General features: G+C 43.6%; 1 protein-coding gene across 3 annotated transcripts in view; it reads right to left on the reverse strand.

Moving 5' to 3' along the window:
* The window catches only part of MLIP (muscular LMNA interacting protein), a 1,731,317-nt gene that overhangs the window by 592,176 nt on the left and 1,118,576 nt on the right, over nucleotides 1–20,565 (reverse strand). For all 3 annotated transcript variants that reach the window (XM_069235789.1, XM_069235787.1, XM_069235788.1), the window contains 3 exons: nucleotides 12,599–12,661; nucleotides 12,410–12,493; nucleotides 12,260–12,316 (listed from right to left, as the gene is read on the reverse strand). In XM_069235789.1, coding sequence (XP_069091890.1) covers nucleotides 12,260–12,316; nucleotides 12,410–12,493; nucleotides 12,599–12,661 — 204 coding nt within the window. The remainder of the gene's footprint in view (nucleotides 1–12,259; nucleotides 12,317–12,409; nucleotides 12,494–12,598; nucleotides 12,662–20,565) is intronic.

Below are 20,565 nucleotides of genomic sequence, written 5' to 3' on the forward strand. Positions count from 1 at the left end.
TGTTAGAGTACAAGGGTTTGAACAGCAGTTCTGAAGTTACTTTCTGGAAGAAATGGCTTGACTTTCTAATGATAACATGCCATTGTTGTTTTGGCAACATTTTGCTTAAGGGAGAGTTTGGCGTCAAGGTGAATGCAAGTGATTTGGCATTCAGTGAAAGTTGAGGTTTGAAGTCATCAAGTTTCCTGCCATTGAGCCAGGTATGTACTGTATCTTTTAGGATCATATTTTCTTTTTATCCATTCATGAATTTGTCATCCACCCTTCTATTCATCTACCCCTACACTAATTTTTATTGAAGCATTGAACAATACACACAATCAAAATTGTCAATCAATAAAGAGCATTATTAAAATTAGGCAAAAACATTTAGCTTTGCTAATATTTGTTAAATAATAAGAACCTTCTCTTCATTATTCTTAATATTTTTGCACTGCTAAGCCTACACATGTGGATTTTGTACAGCGCCTTGTAGGCACAACTTCACCATGGTAAAACAATGATTATATCACATGACAATAGTTGCTTTGTGGCTCATCTGACAAATACCATAATCTAGAAAAAAACAATAGATTTTTAGAAGCAGACAAATATTAAATGTTTTAAATTTACTTATTTAATTGAGTAAAATATTTACAGAGATGGCAGTTCTAAGTGGTGCTGATAAGCACATATGTGGTAAATGATGATGCACAGTGAACAGTAGTATAGTTGAAACAGGATAAGATGTATTCACAAGGCAGGAGTCTCAGGCTACAGGTAGATGTTATGAAGGTAGCAGAAAGGCCTTACCGGGAGGAGCTTTCTTGCTGCTCAGCCCACACATTCCAATTGACACTCACTCAAACTATGCACAAATCAGCATTCTATTACCTCACAGTCACACTAGCTGAGCAGCAGGGGACATACAGCTAGAGAGAAAGTGCATGGCATAGAAATAAGGATATCACAACATGTAAATAGGGGGGAAAAGAGTGTTTGTATGAAGAAATGCAAGTTACCACTGGAAAATAATAGTGAAGTAACCCACACTGAATCATAAAGTGGATTGTTTTCCTTTTTCAAACTTGAGGTACTGGTCATTGTAAAACATTGTTTCATAGTAAATGTTTTTTTCTATCAAATTATACCCTTCGTCTAATGAGTGGAAAGGAACCATTCTTATGCTACGTAACTAATTTGCACAGGTTTCTTTTAGGTGTATTAGCTTGTCCAATTTTACATGATAAAGCAGTAGAGCACACTTTTATCGCAATAACACTGCAACAGCAGCCTTATGAAGTACATTTCAATTTGTAACATTGGAAAAGTGTTCCTTTTAGAAAGTTATATATTGCTTTGGCATTTATTTAAAATTTAAACAAAGGTTATTGGACCATCATTGATTTCCACTGCTTACAGCTCTGAGTTTCATGCATTTAAAACATGGGCCCTCATTCTGACCTTGGCGGGCGGCGGAGGCCGCCCGCCAAAGTCCCGCCGTCAGGTTACCGTTCCGCGGTCGAAAGACCGCGGCGGTAATTCTGACTTTCCCGCTGGGCTGGCGGGCGGTCGCCTTCAGACCGCCAGCCAGCCCAGCGGGAAAGAGGCTTCCACGATGAAGCCGGCTCGGAATCGAGCCGGCGGAGTGGAAGCTGTGCGACGGGTGCAGTTGCACCCGTCGCGTATTTCACTGTCTGCGCAGCAGACAGTGAAATACATGTAGGGGCCCTCTTACGGGGGCCCCTGCAATGCCCATGCCAGTGGCATGGGCACTGCAGGGCCCCCCAGGGGCCCCGCGACCCCCCCTACCGCCATCCGGATCTCGGCGGTCCGACCGCCGGGATCTGGATGGCGGTAGGGGGGGTCGGAATCCCCGCGGCGGTGCAGCAAGCTGCGCCGCCGCGGAGGATTCAATGGGGCCGCGGTACACTGGCGGGACCCCGCCAGTGGTGCCGGTCCGACCGCGGCTTTACCGCCGCGGTCGGAATCCCCATTGGAGCACCGCCGGCCTGTCGGCGGTGCTCCCGCGGTCCTCCGCCCTGGCGGTCAAAGACCGCCAGGGTCAGAATGACCACCATGGTCTGCATTGCTATACACATTGTAATACTATGCTTTCAGCCTTCCTTAATTTGAGCCATGGTCCTATTTAGCTCCACAACACATTTCTGACAGTAGGGGGATGTCTTATTCTATTTATTTTCCTGTCCTTTAGTGCTGTTGCGAAGCAGATAATTTATTTTAAATTTTTTGCATTATATACAAAAAGTAAATCTCAATTTCTCATGCTGTGAAATAGCAAAAATCACAGCAAAAAAGTATTAGAAACAAGCACATGCAGAGTTCTCTCATCCATAATTTTACTGCAAATGCTGCAGTTACATCTTAACTGATGTGAGAGAAGATGTCATGACTGATGGAATATATTGGGTAATTAGTGCATGGCGAGAGTTATATTTAACTTAGGCCACGAGTTACAATTTCTTAAAATACTTCTAACAGCTGATTTTCTATGGTTTTGTGCAGGGGTAAATATTGAACCTAACAATAATGGCCCTAAAGCCTTTGGTTTGTTTGCAAATTACATTTTTTTTTTACATTTTATTTAAAATACCAAACCTTTAACCTTTTTTCTTTTCAATAAATGTCTCCGTTTTTTTAAGGTAAAGTAATTTTTAATTACCATACATTAACCCAGCTCTGGTGTGAGGCGTGGTTTTAACCACACGGCCTGGCCCAGAAGCCAAAAACATGCCAGAGGAAGGGCTGCGCAACCCTCCCGACCCCATTGTTAAAATCAGCCTTGAACAAGGGTGGTGGTGGTCCCTGGGGTTGAAAGTGGCACGGGAGTGGGGACGCGCAGCCCCTCTCCCCATTGTTAAAATTGGCCTGGCCCCAGGAAGGTGGTAGTCCTCCGGGCTAAACATGGCCTGGTAGGGGTGCTGCTTGTCCCCGCTCCCTGTTGTTAAAATTGGCCTGGGTAGGTGGTAGGCTGCCAATTTGTTTGTCGCGTCAGCTCGGGGTGAGAAAAAAAGAGCGCAAAAACACATAGGGGGTCAGTATACAGGTATCCTGACACTGTAGGATACATAGGGTTTTCTTTTGCCCCATCCATGGATCTGCAGGTTAACGTCCCTGTAACCTTTGTTTGTGTCAGTGACATATATATATATATGTATATATATATGTGTGTTTGTGTGTGTGAGGGAGAAAGAGATCTATCTATCTATATATATATATATATATATATGTATATATATATATATATATACATATATACACTAAAAAAAATGAAGGTTACAGGGACGTTAGAGTTCACTAAAAAAACTAAGATTACAGAGAGTTAGAGTTAGCCTCACATTTTAAAGGTACAAAACTATAGAAATTCAGCTGTTATAGTTACAGTTATTTCAAGTAACTATAACTCATGCCCTAAGGTAACTATAACTCACATCTGTACCATGTACAGTTATCTCATCAATAATTGTACTGCAAATGTTTCAGTTACAGTATCAGTGGTGTTATAGGAGATGACATAGGTGTTGTAATATCTGGGGTAATTAGAAGTGCATGGCGTTAGTTATTGTTACCTTAGGGCACAAGTCTTTGGCATCAAATGACTCACACCCTCCCCATGCACTGCTAATTATCTGACAAATTACAGCACTCATTACATCTTTGATAACATTATTGATAAAGTCACTGTAACATCTGTCTGCAGTAAAATTCTTGATCACATACCTGTGCATGGCGAGGGTGTGAGTTATAGTTACCCAAGGGCACCAGTTATAGTTACTTGAGGTATAACTGGTGAATTTCTATGGTTTTGTATATTTAAAATATGAGCCTAACTATAACGTCCCTGTAACCTTTGTTTTTTTTAAGTGAATTTCTATGTTTTTTAAAATTATATTTCCTAACGCCCCTGTAACATTTGTTTTTTTTCACTGAATATGGGTCTCTAGTTGGCAGTGGTTTACACCCTATACAAGTCAGGACCTTCACTCTAGTCAGGGTAGGAGAGTCACACAGCTACGATAACCCCTGCTCAAGCACTTGGAAGCTTGGCTCAAGCAGTTAGGCTTATCTCAGAGGTAATGTGTAAAGTAATTGTACACGCACACACACACACAGTAACACAGTGAAAACACCAAAAATGTACTCCAGACCATTTTAACAAAAGAGCCAATATTTATATGAGTAAAACAAGACCTAAACAACAAAAATAAAACCGACAAAGTCAAATATCTTTTTTATAAAAGTTTAAGCATGACTTAATCCATGGGAATCGATGTCCGTATCTCTTTAACACAAAGTACCTGGGATGCAACAAAAAAAGACGATGTGAACCACAGGGGAGGTGATGTGCTGGAAAAACAAAGCAATGCCTCATTTCCTTACTGCACAGGGATGTGATGAGTTGATTCTTTCCTCCCAGGTGAGATGATGCATCAGTTCCTTACTGGCAGGAAGGTGATGTATCAATTCTTTTCTCACAGGAAAGGCAAAGCGTCAGTTTCCAGACATGTGGCCTCTGTTCTTTACTGCTCTGCGGGGTTGATGAAAAATTGGCCCGAGGGATGATGCATGGACAATTCAGACGTGCTCTGTTGATGAGACTGTGGTGAAACAGGCACTGCATCAAATTTGCTGCAGCATAGACAGGCACTGTGTCGATTCTCCAGGCGCGGAGCAGGCTCTGCATCGATTCTTCAGCTGCAAGACAGGTGCGTTGATGCTTGGATTCTCTCCTTCAGATCACCAGCTTGCACTTGCAAGGGCCCAGGGTCTGGAGTTGACACCACTTGGCAGGTTATGACTCTCAGCAGAAGAGCCCAGGCAATTGGTAGATGAAGTCTTGGATGCCCACAAGACTTCTTAACAGGAGGAAAGCTCAGTTCAAGCCCTTGGAGAACCTTTGGAAGCAGGATGTAGAAAGCCAAGTGCAGTCCATTCACTCCCAGGACAGATTCAGCAAATAGAAGGCCAGCACGACAAAGCAGCACACAGAGTGGCAGTTCCTCTTACAGCATGCAGCTCTTCTTCCCGGCAAAATCTCCCCAGTCCAGAAGGATTATTTCTGTGTGGTGTCAGACGTCTAGTACTTGTAAACATTTCTGTCTTTGAAGTGGGCAAAGTTCGAAGAGAAGTCTTTGTAGTGTACAAGACTCTGCCTTTTCCTGCCCTGGCCCCATACACACTCCAGGGGGTTGGAGACTGCTTTGTGTGAAGACAGGCACGGCCCTATTCAGGTGCAAGTGCCAGCTCTTCCCATCACCCTAGCTCAGGAAGACCTATCAGCCTGGTGATGGGCCATCAGGGTATACAGGTGACACTTCAGCTCCTTTTGTGTGACTGTCTAGAGTGAATGCACAAACAGCTCAAATGCTGTCCTGACCCAGACATGTGTTCAGCAGATATTCCGAGGAACAGAATGGTTAAGCAAGAAAATGCCCACTTAATGAAATTGGCATATTCAAACTTACAATTCACAAAACAATTTCACCAAAAGATATATATTTAAATTGGGAGTTCAGAGACCCCAAACTCATCTTTATCTGCTCCCAATAAGAAATTATACTTAAGAGATATTTCAAGGCAATCCCCATATAACCTATGGGAGAGATAGGTCTTGCAGTAGTGAAAAATGAAATTAGTAGTATTTCACTATTAGGACATGTAAAACTCATCACTATATTTCCTACATTGTAAATACACTGCATCCTGCCCATGTGCTGCCTTCGGCCTACCCTAGGGGTGACCTACAGGTAATAAAAGGAAAGGTTCAATCCTGGAAAGTGGGTGAGCTTGCCAGGTAGAAATAGTATTTAAACTATACTCACAGGCGGCAATGGCAGGCCTGCACCATATTTACAGGGCTACTCTTGTGGGTGCCACAATCAGTGCTGCACGTCCTTCTGTAGCATTTAATTTAAAGGCCCTGGGCATACACTGTGCAATGTGCTAGAGACTTACTAGCAAATCAGATATGCCAATCATGGAGAAACCAGTCACCAATACATTTTATACAGAGAGCATGTTCACTTTCGTATAGGTTAGCAGTGGTAAAGTGCCCAGAGTCCTAACACTAACAAAAACAGGTAAGAAAACTGGATGAAGAAGGAAAAATGTTTGGGGATAACCCTGCAAAAAGGGCAAGGTCCAACACAACCCCCTTCCAGTCTAAATCTAGGGTAGATTATTCAATAGCTTGATGGACGTCCCTGCTTAGAGTGATAGAACATGGACCCTGGATGTGCCTGCTGCAGGTCTCACAACCTCTGTCCATCTGATCGAGCATCAATCCCTTCCAAGCCAAAAGTGACTTGAGGTTCATTGCTGGGATGCTCTGACCTCAGAGCTGGCAAAGTCTGTCCATTGGTTTTCGCACTGGGGTCTCCTCCTCTGTGCCATGCATCTGGACTTCTGCACCCCCTTTTCTGGAGTGGTGCTGCCAGATACCAGAACTGGTGGGATATTTGAGACAGCTGCACCCCTAAGTGCTCCTGACACTATGGGACCTCCATCAGTGGATCGTCTCCGTATACAGACCAGGTCCCCCAGCCTGTGCCCCCTCTGACAGCAATCTAGGAACTGGGCTGGAGAAAAATCACACAGGCCTCTGCCCACTCCCCCCTGTTCTCCTACTCTTAGAAAGGACATGGGACCTTTCTCCTCCCCTACTACACTGGGACCTGTCTGGGGCACTGCAACCGTCCCCCTGACTCTGATGGGGAAAACCTTAGCCACTCCCCCTAGGATAAACCCCCAGTGCCTCCTAAGAACGCCTGGCACTCACCCAGAGGTCTGCCTCCAGAGTAAGTTCCCTGGGGTCAGAGATCTCACATTCCACCAGGTGTTGGTATAGCTCTAGAAGACTGTGACAGAACATATGCTTTCCAGCAATCAAATTGTATAGCCCCTCATGTGTGCTCACCATACTACCCTTCACCCAACCATCCAGTGCCTGGAAAAAGTACCCCACAGCATCCCCATCTCATTAGAAAGTGTCTGACAGTCCCTGAAACTCATCCTACCCTCCTCTGGGGTGACTCCATACTCCCAGATGAGGGTTTCCTTCATGGGGGTACACATCTCCCTGTCATTCTTTTCCTGAGCCAGTAGAGTGCTTTCATTTCTCCTAATTTTTTGCTCTTTCTGTAGCACATGTAGAAAGAGCAAATCACCATTTAAGATTGTTTCTGTGCAGGAAGGTGTTCCTTCCTGTACAAAAACAATCTCCCTTTCAACGCAGCCATCCTTGCACTATGGTGCAAGGGTGGCTGCATTTGCGCATGGCAGTACATTCAGCACAGGGGGAAACACATGGGTGGGCAGTATTCTAATAAATATGGTGCATCCCTTCATTTTGAAAATGATTGAGCGCAACGCTGCCAAATTTGGTGCAGCTCAGATCATCTTCATTTTCTATTAAATATTGACCCAAGTCTGTAGGTATGTGGACCTTTTCTTATGTACTGGACATTGTAATTTTGCTGCCACCATCTGTGCTGACATCAGCCTTCCTGGCTTCCAAGTCCAGCTCTCTTTTTATCTTCAACTCATGAGCTAAAATAATTTCCTTTTCCTGGGACAAGGCTCTCTGCACCTCAGACCTCCTCTCCTCCACTAGGGCTGCTTCAGCCTCAGTTCCTCTCTCCTCTGAAATCTGGTTAATCCTGCTGCAGCTGCAAATCCATCTCAGCCTATCTGTCATTGAACTCCTCAGGAGAGAGGTTGAGGAAGATCTAGTAGGGCATGTCCTCTCTCTGGGCTCCCCTCTCTCCACTAGAGCCTCTGTAAAGTCTTTTTTCCCTTTCTCTACTTCCTCCACAGGGCATCTGACCTCGTAGGTTTCTGGCTTGGGATACTGTAGGAGGTCTCAAGGCATTACATCCTTTACAAACTCAGAGGGGTCCTCCCTAGAGTCATCTGATAGTGTTGCTACCCAGTGTGTTTCCTCCTAAAAATACAGGGTTGTCTCAAGATCTCTCCTCGTGGACCTCCTTTTCACATCAGCCCCTCTCCTTACAGGAAACTCTCAGCAACTTCATAGTATAGGTGTTTAGGTGCCAGAAGTTAATTTCCATTCCGTCAAGGCTTCACAGGTACAACACCCACACAGAGTTTCAAGTTGATCAAGATGAAACAGGAGTAACTTTAGAAAAAATGACCAATTGAGAGAAAAAGGAGAAACAGTATCTAGGTATGAGATGGTCTGGGATATGAAAGTAGTGTACACCAATCACTTGATGTAAAGTACAAATACAATTCCTATCCCACCACTGCCACCAATGTTAGAAATAGGGGCCTTTATAGTTGGCAGTGGTTTACACCCTGTCCAAGTTGGGACCCTCACTTTAGTCAGGGTAAGGGGGTAACACAGCTAAGATAACCCCTGCTCACCCCCTTGGTAGCTTGGCTCAAGTTAGTCTTGTCAGAGGTAATGTGTAAAGTACTTGTACACACACAGTACCACAATGAAAACACTACAAATGTACTCCACACCAGTTTAAAAAAAAAAACTAGCCAATATTTATCTGAGTATAACAAGACCAATATGGCATAAGTGCAACATACACAAGACTAAATATCTCTTTTTAAAAGGTTAAGCAAGTCTTTAACCATAGTACTCAATGGATGTATCTCTTTAGAATAAAAGATTTGGGATGCATCAAAAACAAAGATGGTGCAGGTCACAGGGGAGGTGAGGTGCCAGAAAAGCAAAGCGATGTGTCAGTTCCCTACTGCATAGGGGAGGTGATGCATCAATTTTTCTTGCAGGTGAGATGGTGCCTCAGTTACTTACTGGCAGGAGAGGTGATACGTCAATTCTTTCCTAGCAGGAAAGGCAATGCGCCAATTTTCGAAAAACAACTTCAGTTCCTTACTGTAGCGGGGGGTCGATTAAAAAAAAATGGCAACGAGGACGATGTGTGGAGAATCCAGATGCGTTGTGTTGGTGAGTCTGCAATACAAAAAGTGCTGTGCTGATACTACAGCCATGTAGACTGGCACTATGCCAATTCTCCAGCCACAGGACAGATGCTGTATTGATTCTTCAGCAGTGAGACAGGTGCTGCATCGATACTTCTGGCACAGCACATTTATGCATGAATTTAATGCTTCTTATCACCAGCTTGCTCTTACAAGGGCCAAGGGACTGGAGTTGGCACCACTTGGCCATGTGCAGGACGGGGTTGGGTTGTCATTAGGGGTGGCCACAGGACCTGGCTGTAGGTGGTTGAAGTAATGTAAATTACTTTAGGTTGAAAAACAATTACAAATTCACTGAAAAAAACAAAGGTTACAGGGATAATACAGTTAAGAATCAGAATTAAAAAATCATAAAAATTAACTTACTTACTCATGACCTAAGGAAACTATGACACACACCCTTGCAATGCATTGTTAATTACTCCACAAATTACAGCACTCATGACATTTTTGATAACATCATTGATAATGTCACTGTAACATCTGCAGTAAAATTATTGATAAGATAACTGTGCATGGTGAGGGCACGAGTTATAGTTACCTTAGGGCACAAATTATAGTTACTTGTGCTAAATTTAACTATAACAGGTGAATTTCTCTGGTTTGGTATGTTTAAAATATGAGCCTAACAATAACGTTCCTGTAACGCTTGTTTTTTTGAATGAATATATATGCTGCGTGTGCCATGAATATATAACTATAACTATAACTCACCCCCCAACTATGTGTAGTTCTCTCATGAATAATTTCATTGCAAATGTTGCAGTGATATTGACCATGATGTAATGGAAGATTTTTTTTACTGTGAATTTAGAGGTTTTTTTATTAACGTAGAGTAATATTTTATTATCATATGTAAGGCCAACCCCCACCACGCATGCACATCCCCAGGGGCCAAAACATATATATTGTGGAGAGGGCAGCATGAGGCTCATTCCAAGCCTTAATAGGTCCTAAGGACCCAATCACATGGGGCCAAATTAAACAAAAAAGGAGGGAGGGGCCACTCAGCCCCTCATCCCGAACCTTATCAGGCCCTGGGACCCGATTCCCCTGGGTCAAATGTGATAAAAAAGAGGAAGGCCGGACAACTTCCCTTCCCAACCTCATCCTCTGGGGCTGCATGTTACTATTAAGGGGAGGGAGCCTTCGCAGCCCCCTTCCTGAACCTTTTAGGGCACCAGGAAGCCCATACCATGGGTTCAAATAGATTTAAAAGGATGAGGGGTCAATGTGGGCTATGCCCTGACCATCACTACGCCTTGGAGACCCTATACCCCAGGGCTGTATCTGTTTTTAAAGGGGAGGGGATCTGGGCCTTCTCGGGCCCCAGGGACCCTATCCTCTCAGCCATAAATACCTACAAAGATGAGGGGCACATGGCCTCTCTTTCTGAGCCTCATTATGCCCTAGAGGGGACCTGGGGCCCAGAGTTGTGTGCAATTTATGCTGCTTCCTTGGGGCGGGAGCAATATTTGTTCTATTTCCCTGCAGAACAGAAGTCTTCTCCCAGCAGGTAGGAGCATTGTAAAATCTCCTGATTGCTGGGAGCATACTGAGGGGAAAAGCTTAGGGGACTTGGCGCAGGGCAGCACAGCAAGTCACCTTGCTGCACTGCCCTGCATCAAAGTGAAAGGGCAGAAATGTTTTGTACCTATAGCATAGAGCACATTCCTGTCCTTTCCCCCTGCACGGGTGCAAAATGGCTGCCTAACGCCAATGCAGGCACCCTTGCATCATGGCACAAGGGTGTCTGCATTGCATGCAGGATTGTCTTTGTGCGGGAAGGGGCACCTTCCTGTACAACAGCCCTGGGAGGCTTTTTCCTCTTCCTATGCCGGGTGCACAATGCAGCACACGTAGAAAGAGGAAAAAACAAGGAGAAATAAATATATTTCTCCTCATTGTGCCTCCCCTGGGGAGTAGCAAGGGTTTGGTGCATCCCTAGGTTTTCAAGCTCTTGCAAATCTTGGGGTACATTACAATCCATGGGTGTTACATGGGAAAACCCACAGCAACCCTCATGGAATGCCTCCCTGTGCGGAGCAAGGCAGTGTAGCAATTTGCACTGACTTGCCTTACTCCATATCTAAGAGGGCAGTAAAAGCCTTGCAAAGTGTCTTTGTGTGGCCATATAGATATGAGTTCAAGGTTTGCACCACAGTTGCATCACAAATGTGACACAACAGTGGCCCATGGGGCTTATAAAAATGTCCCTTAGTGTTTGCTCCCGTTTGGCGGGAGACTTAAAAATGCTACCACCAGAAAGGAGCAAACATGTTTCTCTGCCGGCAACAGTGTAGGCAGGAAAACTGCTATGTCCATGGGTGGGCTCCTTGGGACAAAGTTACTGAGCCATCCCTGGGGGACAGGGTCCTTGGGGCTTTTCACAGCTCTGGGGGGGAGCCACATAGCTTCTCTCCCACTAACATTTAATTTGCCCGTTGGGTCTACTTAGGCTCAGGAAAAGGTGCCTTGTGGCCCCGCTTACCCTTATTTTTGAATACTGATCCATGGGATAAGGTCCCTCATGGAGGCTCATGGAGGGGAGTCATGCAGCCTCCTCCCCTTTATGGTGAATGGGATCCTTGGGGGCTTATCAAGGCCTGGGGTGGGAGGCTGCCTTCCCTCCCCCTTTTTTTACAAAATTGGACCCAGGCAACGGGGCTACAGGGGCCACCATTGGCTCCAAGCTTCCGTCCTTTACCTTCAGGAAAGGGGACTAAGTCCACAAGTCCTGTAATGGCTGCTAGCAACATTTCTCTCATATTGCTCATAGCCAATCAGAGTGCTTGTTCTCACAGGAGTCTGACTGCCACTATAGCGAATTGGCTGCAAGAAAAAAAAGCTCCCTGGGCCAATCAGAGTACTCTATTTTTTAACTGCAGCTAACCCCAATGGTCCAGATATGGAAATATTTTGTACCTTTATTTTCCAAAAACTTCTGAATGAATTTACACCAAAGAAGCACAATCTGTGGACAAAGATCTAGCTTCCTACCTAATCTGATGTAATTCCGTTCAGCAATTTTTGCACCAGCTGGATGTATCACTCCGAAGCTTTCCAGGAAGGAGCTGAAGTTAATTTGCTTTTTTTTTGGAGAGAATATTCATGAAGATTTTTCAAATGGCACCAAGGTTATTAGCAAACCATAAATCTCTAACTCTTGCTACTGGTTAATACACATATATTTATATATATATTTCTGATCCTTCAAAATGTTTGATACACAATATCTGTATCTATACAATAAATAGTCAAATGCTATGAGTTACTCACGTACCTTTTTCTCATCAGAATGACTCAACAACTTTGAGGAAGGTGGAGCAGGAACATGATGCTAAAGCATTGCAGACAGAAAAGAAACAAATATTATTGGAAAAATGTTAAGGGTGAACAGCAAACTTCAGATTTCCCTCATACGTTGCCTTACCAGGGAGAGAGGATCTTGTAAAACTACATCAATAGCAGCACATACTTCTTCGGTTTGCTGCCTGAGCTGTGCTGGAGAACACATCTGGAAAAGTAAATGGTAAAGGTCAGCATCTGAACTGTAATTGTACTCAACAACAGGAGAAATAAAATTAACTAAAATTAAACAAAAAGTAAATTAAAATATTACTTTGGAGTGTGTATCCAAGTCCTCTTCTGCATCATGTGGTGATTGAACTGGTTCATCTATTGCCTATTGAGAAACACAATTATTTTTTAGATGCATTCACTAGATTCATGCACATTCAATAAGTTCTATATTGCAAACAATAATAATTACTGCTCCAATAACGTTGATGTCTCCCCGCAGTGAGAGTATCTCATGTACAATCAGAATTTGTGAAAAGGGACTCAAAAATACTGCTGCTAGACAGAAGCTGCAGCTAACTTCCTTTTTGACAGATCGCTTCACACCAGGGCTTTAAGTTGGATGAAATAAGTGGGGGCATTCAAAAGGGGTGGTGGCCTATGCAATTAAGGTGTGGCTGAAAGATGTAAACTTGACTTCTTTGATTCCATTTTGTGCCACCCAACAGGTAGTTTAGTTCCTCTGTGAGCTTTCTGTTATTGCATCCAAATGCATAACACAACAACTGACTTACACCGAAACCTAGGAAGGACTAGGACTACCGATTGGTCAGTAGCTGTTATCTATTTAAGATACGTGAGTAATAACAATGACTTTGTTGTAAATAATATTGAAAATATTTCAATTCTGAAATTGTGAGACTGTGAATTAAACATTAATGGTGCATGTGGAAAGGTTAGTGGTCAGAGTCTCTCAATCACTCCTGTCTATGTCAGACATTGCACCCTTTTTCTCTCCACATGCCTTCCATCTGCACACCTTAAAGTTCATCTCTTTCCTCTTCAACACCCTTGTTTTGCTGTTTCCCAAATGTACTTCCCCGTATCTCTTTTACTTGACACACAATGAAATCACTCACTTGTAAGCACTGCTTACATGGGGCATTTTCTTTTACCCTGTTAAAATATTGACAGCTGTGCACCTACTTTGCACACATTTGCACAGAATTACAATTGTAACTGCAAAATGTAACCACTGCTCTGTGCTCTGCAGACAGGCTGACAATTGGATGTCTGTGTGTTCTGAACACCTTTCTGGCCCACTGACAGGCACTTTTCGAAACTGGCACTGCCTTCAACCTCAACTGCAGAGTTCTCAATGCCAGCCCATTATAAACAAGAGTACTATGCTACACAAAAAAATATACGGAAACACAACATCCTGAAAAAAGCTAACAGTCTTAGGGAATGCACGATTAAGTAAAACATGAAATATAAACAGGAATTACATCGCTGAAATGAATGTCCTGAATGTTGTTTACATTTATTGTTCAGAAATGGATCACTCAGTCTGCTAATAAAGTTAGTGATATAAACATAGAGCCTGATAGGGACCTTTTAACTGCTTTAAAATATTACAAAGTGTGAGAGCCGGACAAAACTCGCCCACTGGAAGCCCTTTTGGGTACCCTTTTTAAAACTGGTAGTGTTTTATAAAAGGAGAAAAAGTATCATAGAATTAGTGTACTTCTACACTGGCTGCTGTCACTGTTATCCAGAATGTTTAGACCTATTTTAGATTGGCCATCATGTGCTTTAAAGGCACAATTGGCATTTCTTTCTTCAATTGGCATGTCTGATCTGTCTTCTAAATGACATCTCGTTACCTCCTTAGCATCTTACCTCCAATGTGTATCTTTCCAGCTCACATCTCTGCACGCTGGCCTACATTTTTGAATGACAACTTAGTTCAAATTGGAATCCATTTCTTCATTAGTATCTTTGTCTCCTACCTTGTTTTATTTCAGTGTTTGATCTATTTGGTCGATAGAAGAAGTTGAACAGCTAAAGTTGGGTTAATGGATGTAGACGTTATGATGAGGCAACTAATATCTGTAGGAGGCTGGCCCTCTATGCAGTGTGCAAAGCTAGGCACACTGTGTAGGGGATCCAGGCAACCACACATTGGTTTCCAGAGGTACAAATCAGATCACCTAATGCTCCAATTTTTTAGGTAGCTGGTGGAGCCTTTAGGCTAATCCAGGAGATGTGCTGAGCATTTGTTGTACTCACAGTATCAATCATGCACCACACACACTCAAGGAAAAACTCTAGTCCTGAATTTATAAACATACTTCAGATTTTTGTATAATTTTTAAGACCAAAATGGTTAAGATACATTCAGTACTTTTTGAGTTATGGTTTTTCCAAGTTCTAATAAAGTTAGTCTTTCTGTGAGTGATTACACACCAAAGGAATCAATGGAACACCACCTGTAAAAATACATGTAAATCACACAGTTGAGTTACCAGTCTCTTCTTTTGCAGGATGGTCGATGAGGGTGGTGGTCACACTGTGCCTGCTGTAGAGCCTTGGGCGGTGCTCAATTCCAGCGGGAAAAGAGCTGGAATGTCTCTTGGCACAGGCACAGGGCCACTTGGTGGGGCCACCTAGAAAAAGAGGTGGTTTGCAGATTTAAAGGTGGTGCCGCGGGGTCCTCCTGGGCTGTTGAGGTCACAAGGGGTCAGGGACCCACAGCACACAGCTGGTTCCGTAATGCAGGGCTCAGGGCGGCCAGATGCAGGGCGGCCAGATGCAGGGCGAGTTGGAGGTTTTGGAGGCTGTGCGCAGTGAGGACCTTTGGAGCTGTAGGTAAGTCTTCTTCCGGGGACCTTGCAGGATGATGAGGGCACTTTGTTGGGAGGTCCAGGGTGTTCCTGAAGTCCGTTAACTAGGGCTTCGTCCTGGTCCAACTGCAGCTCTGGGAGCGCTGTTTTTACTGTAGTCCTATGGGCACTGACCAGTACCTAGTGTATTGGCACAACTCGGCCATGGAACGGTGCAGTGACACAAAATTTGGCCCACTTATAGGCCTTGTCCGAGCTGTGGTTTGTGTGCTGTCAGGTCCTGCTGCAGCTTTTGGTAGCAAAGATATCAGCCGGTTGGTGAAGAGACCCTTACACCTTTGCTGATTCTTGCTTTTCTTGGTTCTTGAGTGGTGCCTCCAGTCAGGAGGGATAACTCAAGCCATTTGCAAAGCCTGGAGGTCCTTTGAGTCTTTTGAGGTCAGTCCAGTGGTTAGCTCCTCAGCAGCGGCGATTGTCGGGACTCTGGTGCAGCACAGCAAGCAGGGGTCTTTGAGCCTCTTCTGGTGCAGGAGGTCCTCTGTTCTCGTGCTGTCGGGTTCTTTGGTGCTGTCTTCTTTTGTTACTGATTAATATAAATTCTTGGTGTAAATACTGAATTTATTGGGCGTTTAAGGGGGAACCCGGTAGTGTCTAATGGGACTCTTACATATGTGTGGCTACACACTCTATAGTGACCATATCCTGTGGGAAGGGTCACTGCCGTAAAAGTGATTGATAATTTTCCCCCATTCCAAGATGGAGGAAACTGAATTTGAGGGTCCACTTCGCAGACAACACCTTAGGGGTAGTGCATGCTAGGTTGAGAGCTTTCTTCCTACCCTTTGTGTGGTTTCCTGCCTTTGTTCCATCCAAAAGGGAGGGTTTGCAAAGGGGGAGGCCATCTGCTGCTAGTAGCAGGCCTGGGGATCGAGTTTCAAGGGTGGTAGCCCTTTGAAGCTCACTGCCAGGGCAGTGCACATTCCTGAGGGAGGGGATGTTAGCTCCTCCACCTAGGAAGGGCACTGTTTTACAGACCAGAGAGACCGGTCTCTCCCCCAAGGTTTGTGTATTGGCTGTCTGGATGTGGCAGGATGGTTGGAACCATTCAGCAACCATGCCAGGATAGTTGGCTTTTGCAGGAGGCTCCTCTAAGGCGACCCCTGGGTACATTTTATAATAAATCCAGTACTGGTACCAGTTTGGATTTATCATTCTGAGTTGTTTGATATCAAACAACCCAGGATTCAGAGTAGCCATTATGTAGCTGATTAACTCATGTTGACAAATGGCCAGCACGTATAAAAAATGGCTGCTCTGTTTACTCACTATATCTCAGTTTTGGCAAGGAAACAGTGGGGGCATATTGCTCATGCAGTTATGCCCTCACATATAATATGGGGCACCTTGCCTTAGGGCTATAAGGCCTGCCAGAGGGGTGACTTACCCATAGTAAATGCAGTGTATGGTGGACAGAGCACACAGGTAGTGTGGCAAATCGAGTTTGTGTTTTAGGTTTGCACCAGGACACTGAGCCTGAAATGGCAGTCCTGGGTGCATCTGGATGCATGACCCTAGAGGGTGGCACAATCAGTGCTGCTGCCCTCAGGGGCCTACCTATAGTACCTCATGCCCTGGGTACCTACGTACCTTTTAGTAGGGACTTATAGTGGTAGCTAAAGGTGTATGCAATTACCTTTTCAATGTTTTAGGGAAAGAGCACTGGCACTGGGAATCTGGTTAGCAGGATCTCAGTGCCCTTCAATCCAAGTTGCATTCAGTAACCAGGCACAAAGTTGGGGGCTACTGCAACAAGGTTCCAGTTTCCCACAATATCCACATAATGAAGCAGTACAATGAAGGGTGAGACAAATTGATATTGCATTTGATTTCATAACTCCAACAATCCGTTTGATTCTTTTTTATTGTATATCATCTGGGTAAATGCTTTTTTGCTATGGAAATGTTCATGTTTTTAAAGGTAACTAACCAAAATCTGCAGCCAGGCCCTGCAACTAACCTGCTGTGGTGGGTCAACCACAATGCACAGGGTAGTGGGGCAAACCCACCTGTTCACTGCCTAAGGATGAACTTAGAGTCTTTTCAAATCCAAGCCCTGCATCCAAACTGCTGCAAGCCATTATTCCACCATGGCGCATGGCTTAAGGGTTGTGTGCCTTACTGTGTATTTATTTATTGGACACAAAGTTCCATTGTCAGAGGGCCATTGTCTTGATGAGACCTGCAAATAGACTGTGGGTAGAAACATCAACACCCCTACCCTTCGTTAAGTTTGAATTAATTATTTAGAATACCTCACAGACTTTGAAAAGGATTTGATTGTGTGTAAATTGTGAATACCCGCCTTGGGTGTATTCAGGGTTAGCTGCTCCACTAAGGCAGAGGAGTGTCGCCCCACTGGGGAAAGGAAAAATAAAATGATAATAATGCTATGATATTATCATTGTATTTTTCCTGGAAGAAAGGGTGGGGCAGGGCTGGAGGGAGGGGGACCTAAGGTGGGCTATTTGCACCACAATGTGCGCATGGCTGTTTGGCCGGTTGTGTTGGGCCGGCCAAGCAGACATGTGCACTTTGCACTTGGTGGAGAAGTGTTGCTCAATGGTTAGAGCGGCAGACCTTGATGCAGAAATCTGGCCTAAGACCAGGGTTCAATTCCTGCCTCGGTGGGTCTTGGGCTCAATTTCCTTGGACCTGATAATTCTCGCATTGGTGCCTAATCTAATTCATGGGTCCCACTCTGTAACTCTGGGCAATAGCTTGCTTAATCTCCACAACGGCCCCAACAGCGCTGGAATGCCTGGCTTCATCTTGGAGGTTGCCCAGGATTGGGCACCTCACAGGGAAAAGCCAAGAGGGGTTCCACAGCGGTATGCATATAGCACCTTGAGACCCTAATGGGTGAGTAGTGTGCTATACAAGTATGAAGTTTACAGTTTACATGATCTCTACCTGGCTGTATTGCAAGCCGAGTGGAGAACGTTCCAAGGCTCCCACTCCCAGTCTGAGCAGCAAAGCAGGCTCTCAGACCAATCATGATGTTACTGTAATCCTGGTGACAGCAGTGTTGTGATTGGCTAGGAGCCTGTGTGCAGCCGAGAAGAGGAAGAGGACGGAGGGGAGATGAACCCGTCTCCCCCACAGGTAACTGTTTTTTTATTTTTATTTTTCACCCTCTCCTGTCCGCAATCCCCGTTGAGTGTCAGCCACCACTGGGTGTATTTTACACTTATATATGATTTATAAGTGTTTGTAAATTATATTACACATTGAAGCACTGCACATTCGTTTGGTTCAATATAAATGCAGAAGGAATAGAAGGTTCTGATTATTTAATGTACATCAATAAGAGTTTCATGTTATTCATTTTTTTAAACGAAAGTTGCATTCAAGCACCAGGAAGGGTTCTATATGGTGTAAATATAAATGTATTCCCATAGGGAACATTTATTTCTATATTATGTACACCTCAGTCTAGTTGGGGTAGCCGGTTGTCTTTGTGTACTATTGCTTTTCTCTATTAGCCACACACCAACTTTCAGGCGTTACCGTTAGTGACACAATTATATACCTTTCTAATTAAACAACACATTCTACTCTCAGTTCCTTGCACAACGAGCAATGCTCACACATCTCTCATTAACTAAGAGAGTGAATAATTTTCCTTCTGATATGACTTTGCCAGCATCACCGTTACTTCACCGCACAGAACTCTTCTACCAAGCACTGATTTACCCACCTCAAGATCAGAAAGAGACCCTCACCCAAACCCTTTATGTCTAGATACCTTGCATATTGATGCATACACTCTCATCCAATTGTATTAATCAACTTCAACAGCATAATGTGTTGTGCATTAAATGCAGACCTTTTTTAAATAAGAAAATTATATAAATTATAAATCTGGTTGCCTGTAATCAGCCCTGGTAATCTCCCACCATCCGATTCTTAAAAACCAATGTGTCATCCAAATTATTCAAATAGAAAAATGTCTTAACCACAGAATATATGGAAATTTACTAGCACTAACTTCTCATCCTCACTAACATCCTCGATAAAGTTATGGCAAGCTAGTATCAGCCCTTTATCCTTTTCTCCCAGCTAAACCCAAAATGTCTGTTTGCATATTGCACCAACATCAGCAACGTCCACAAGGGACCCATTCCCCTTTGAGAATTTTTAAAAATATATTATTTTTAAGCAGGTAGGGGTCCCACAGACCAGTGCCCACTGTTGAAAAAATGATTTTGAACCATTATAGTTTTTTTCTTCTTAAACACATCCCGCTTTCCTTTACATCGGTCACAGACTTGGCCCCAGCAGGTCAGCATCCTTGTGATGGTTGTGATTCCTAATAGATCAAAAATTGTAATCTACCTCATTAGAATTCGTGAAACTCTAGGAATCGCTAAATAAAACTCAATGAGTTTTATATATTAGCAATAGTGATTTCCCAATTGTGTTTTGCAGAAAATCACAATTAGGTAATTGCAATTACTAATATTGATACATCTAGCTCCAGTTCCTTGGCACCCTATTTTCTCATTATATACCTCTTCGCTGGAGGTTACTGTCTTTTATTTGGCTAGTCCTTTAAAACTGAAATCCTCTGCTCCCCTAACTCTTCCAACATCCATATGTCAGCCACTTTTTTCCCTGATTCAGTCCCTGCTCACAGTTGGAAAGCATTCTGTTCTATTAAATACTAAATTCAGGCTGCACTCCTTGAACCACACAACAACCATAGTTGTATGATATCAGCTGCTCAACATAAAAAAACAACTATTCCATTAAATAACGCAAAATATGCATACATTCACTTGTCATGGGGAAGCTAGACTACTGCATGAGCTTAATGATGGAATTTCCTTATTTAGGCCTTGCCTCATATCAACAAAGTTATCAACTTTATATCTAATGTCCTTCTCACCTTTTTATATCATGAACCCACAGCTGATATTTTCTGACATGAAGTTGCAGATCTACAACTTCACAAGCAGAAAAGCTAATCAATTCATCATGGCAAAAAATATTTATTTCACGGTGGCAGAATTTTGCCTGTTGCTGAATAGGGAGTTGAGCATGGTTCTGGCATAATTTTAATGTTAGGATGCAATGACATTGGAATGATCCTATTCTCTTGCCAGGGGTATGAGAGCTACTAAAATGAAGGGCTCCTCCATATTCTTTGGAACGACTTATATAACTGAGAGTATGACTCCCAAAATAGACTCACGTAGGACCTAGCTTCAGAGAGAATTTGAATCCTCATTAGGTACATCTAACATTAGAAGGCGGGCTCAACCTCACTTTTGGAGGGAGCACTTTGGTGTGAATACTGTGTGTTTTTTCAGTATGTGGATGGTTAAAATAGCCCACAGATATTAAAAGAGCGGTTGTCAGCTCATACATTCACTGGTCTATT

The sequence above is a fragment of the Pleurodeles waltl genome, chromosome 5, assembly GCF_031143425.1.
Source record: "Pleurodeles waltl isolate 20211129_DDA chromosome 5, aPleWal1.hap1.20221129, whole genome shotgun sequence".
Classification (NCBI taxonomy): Eukaryota; Metazoa; Chordata; class Amphibia; order Caudata; family Salamandridae; genus Pleurodeles; species Pleurodeles waltl.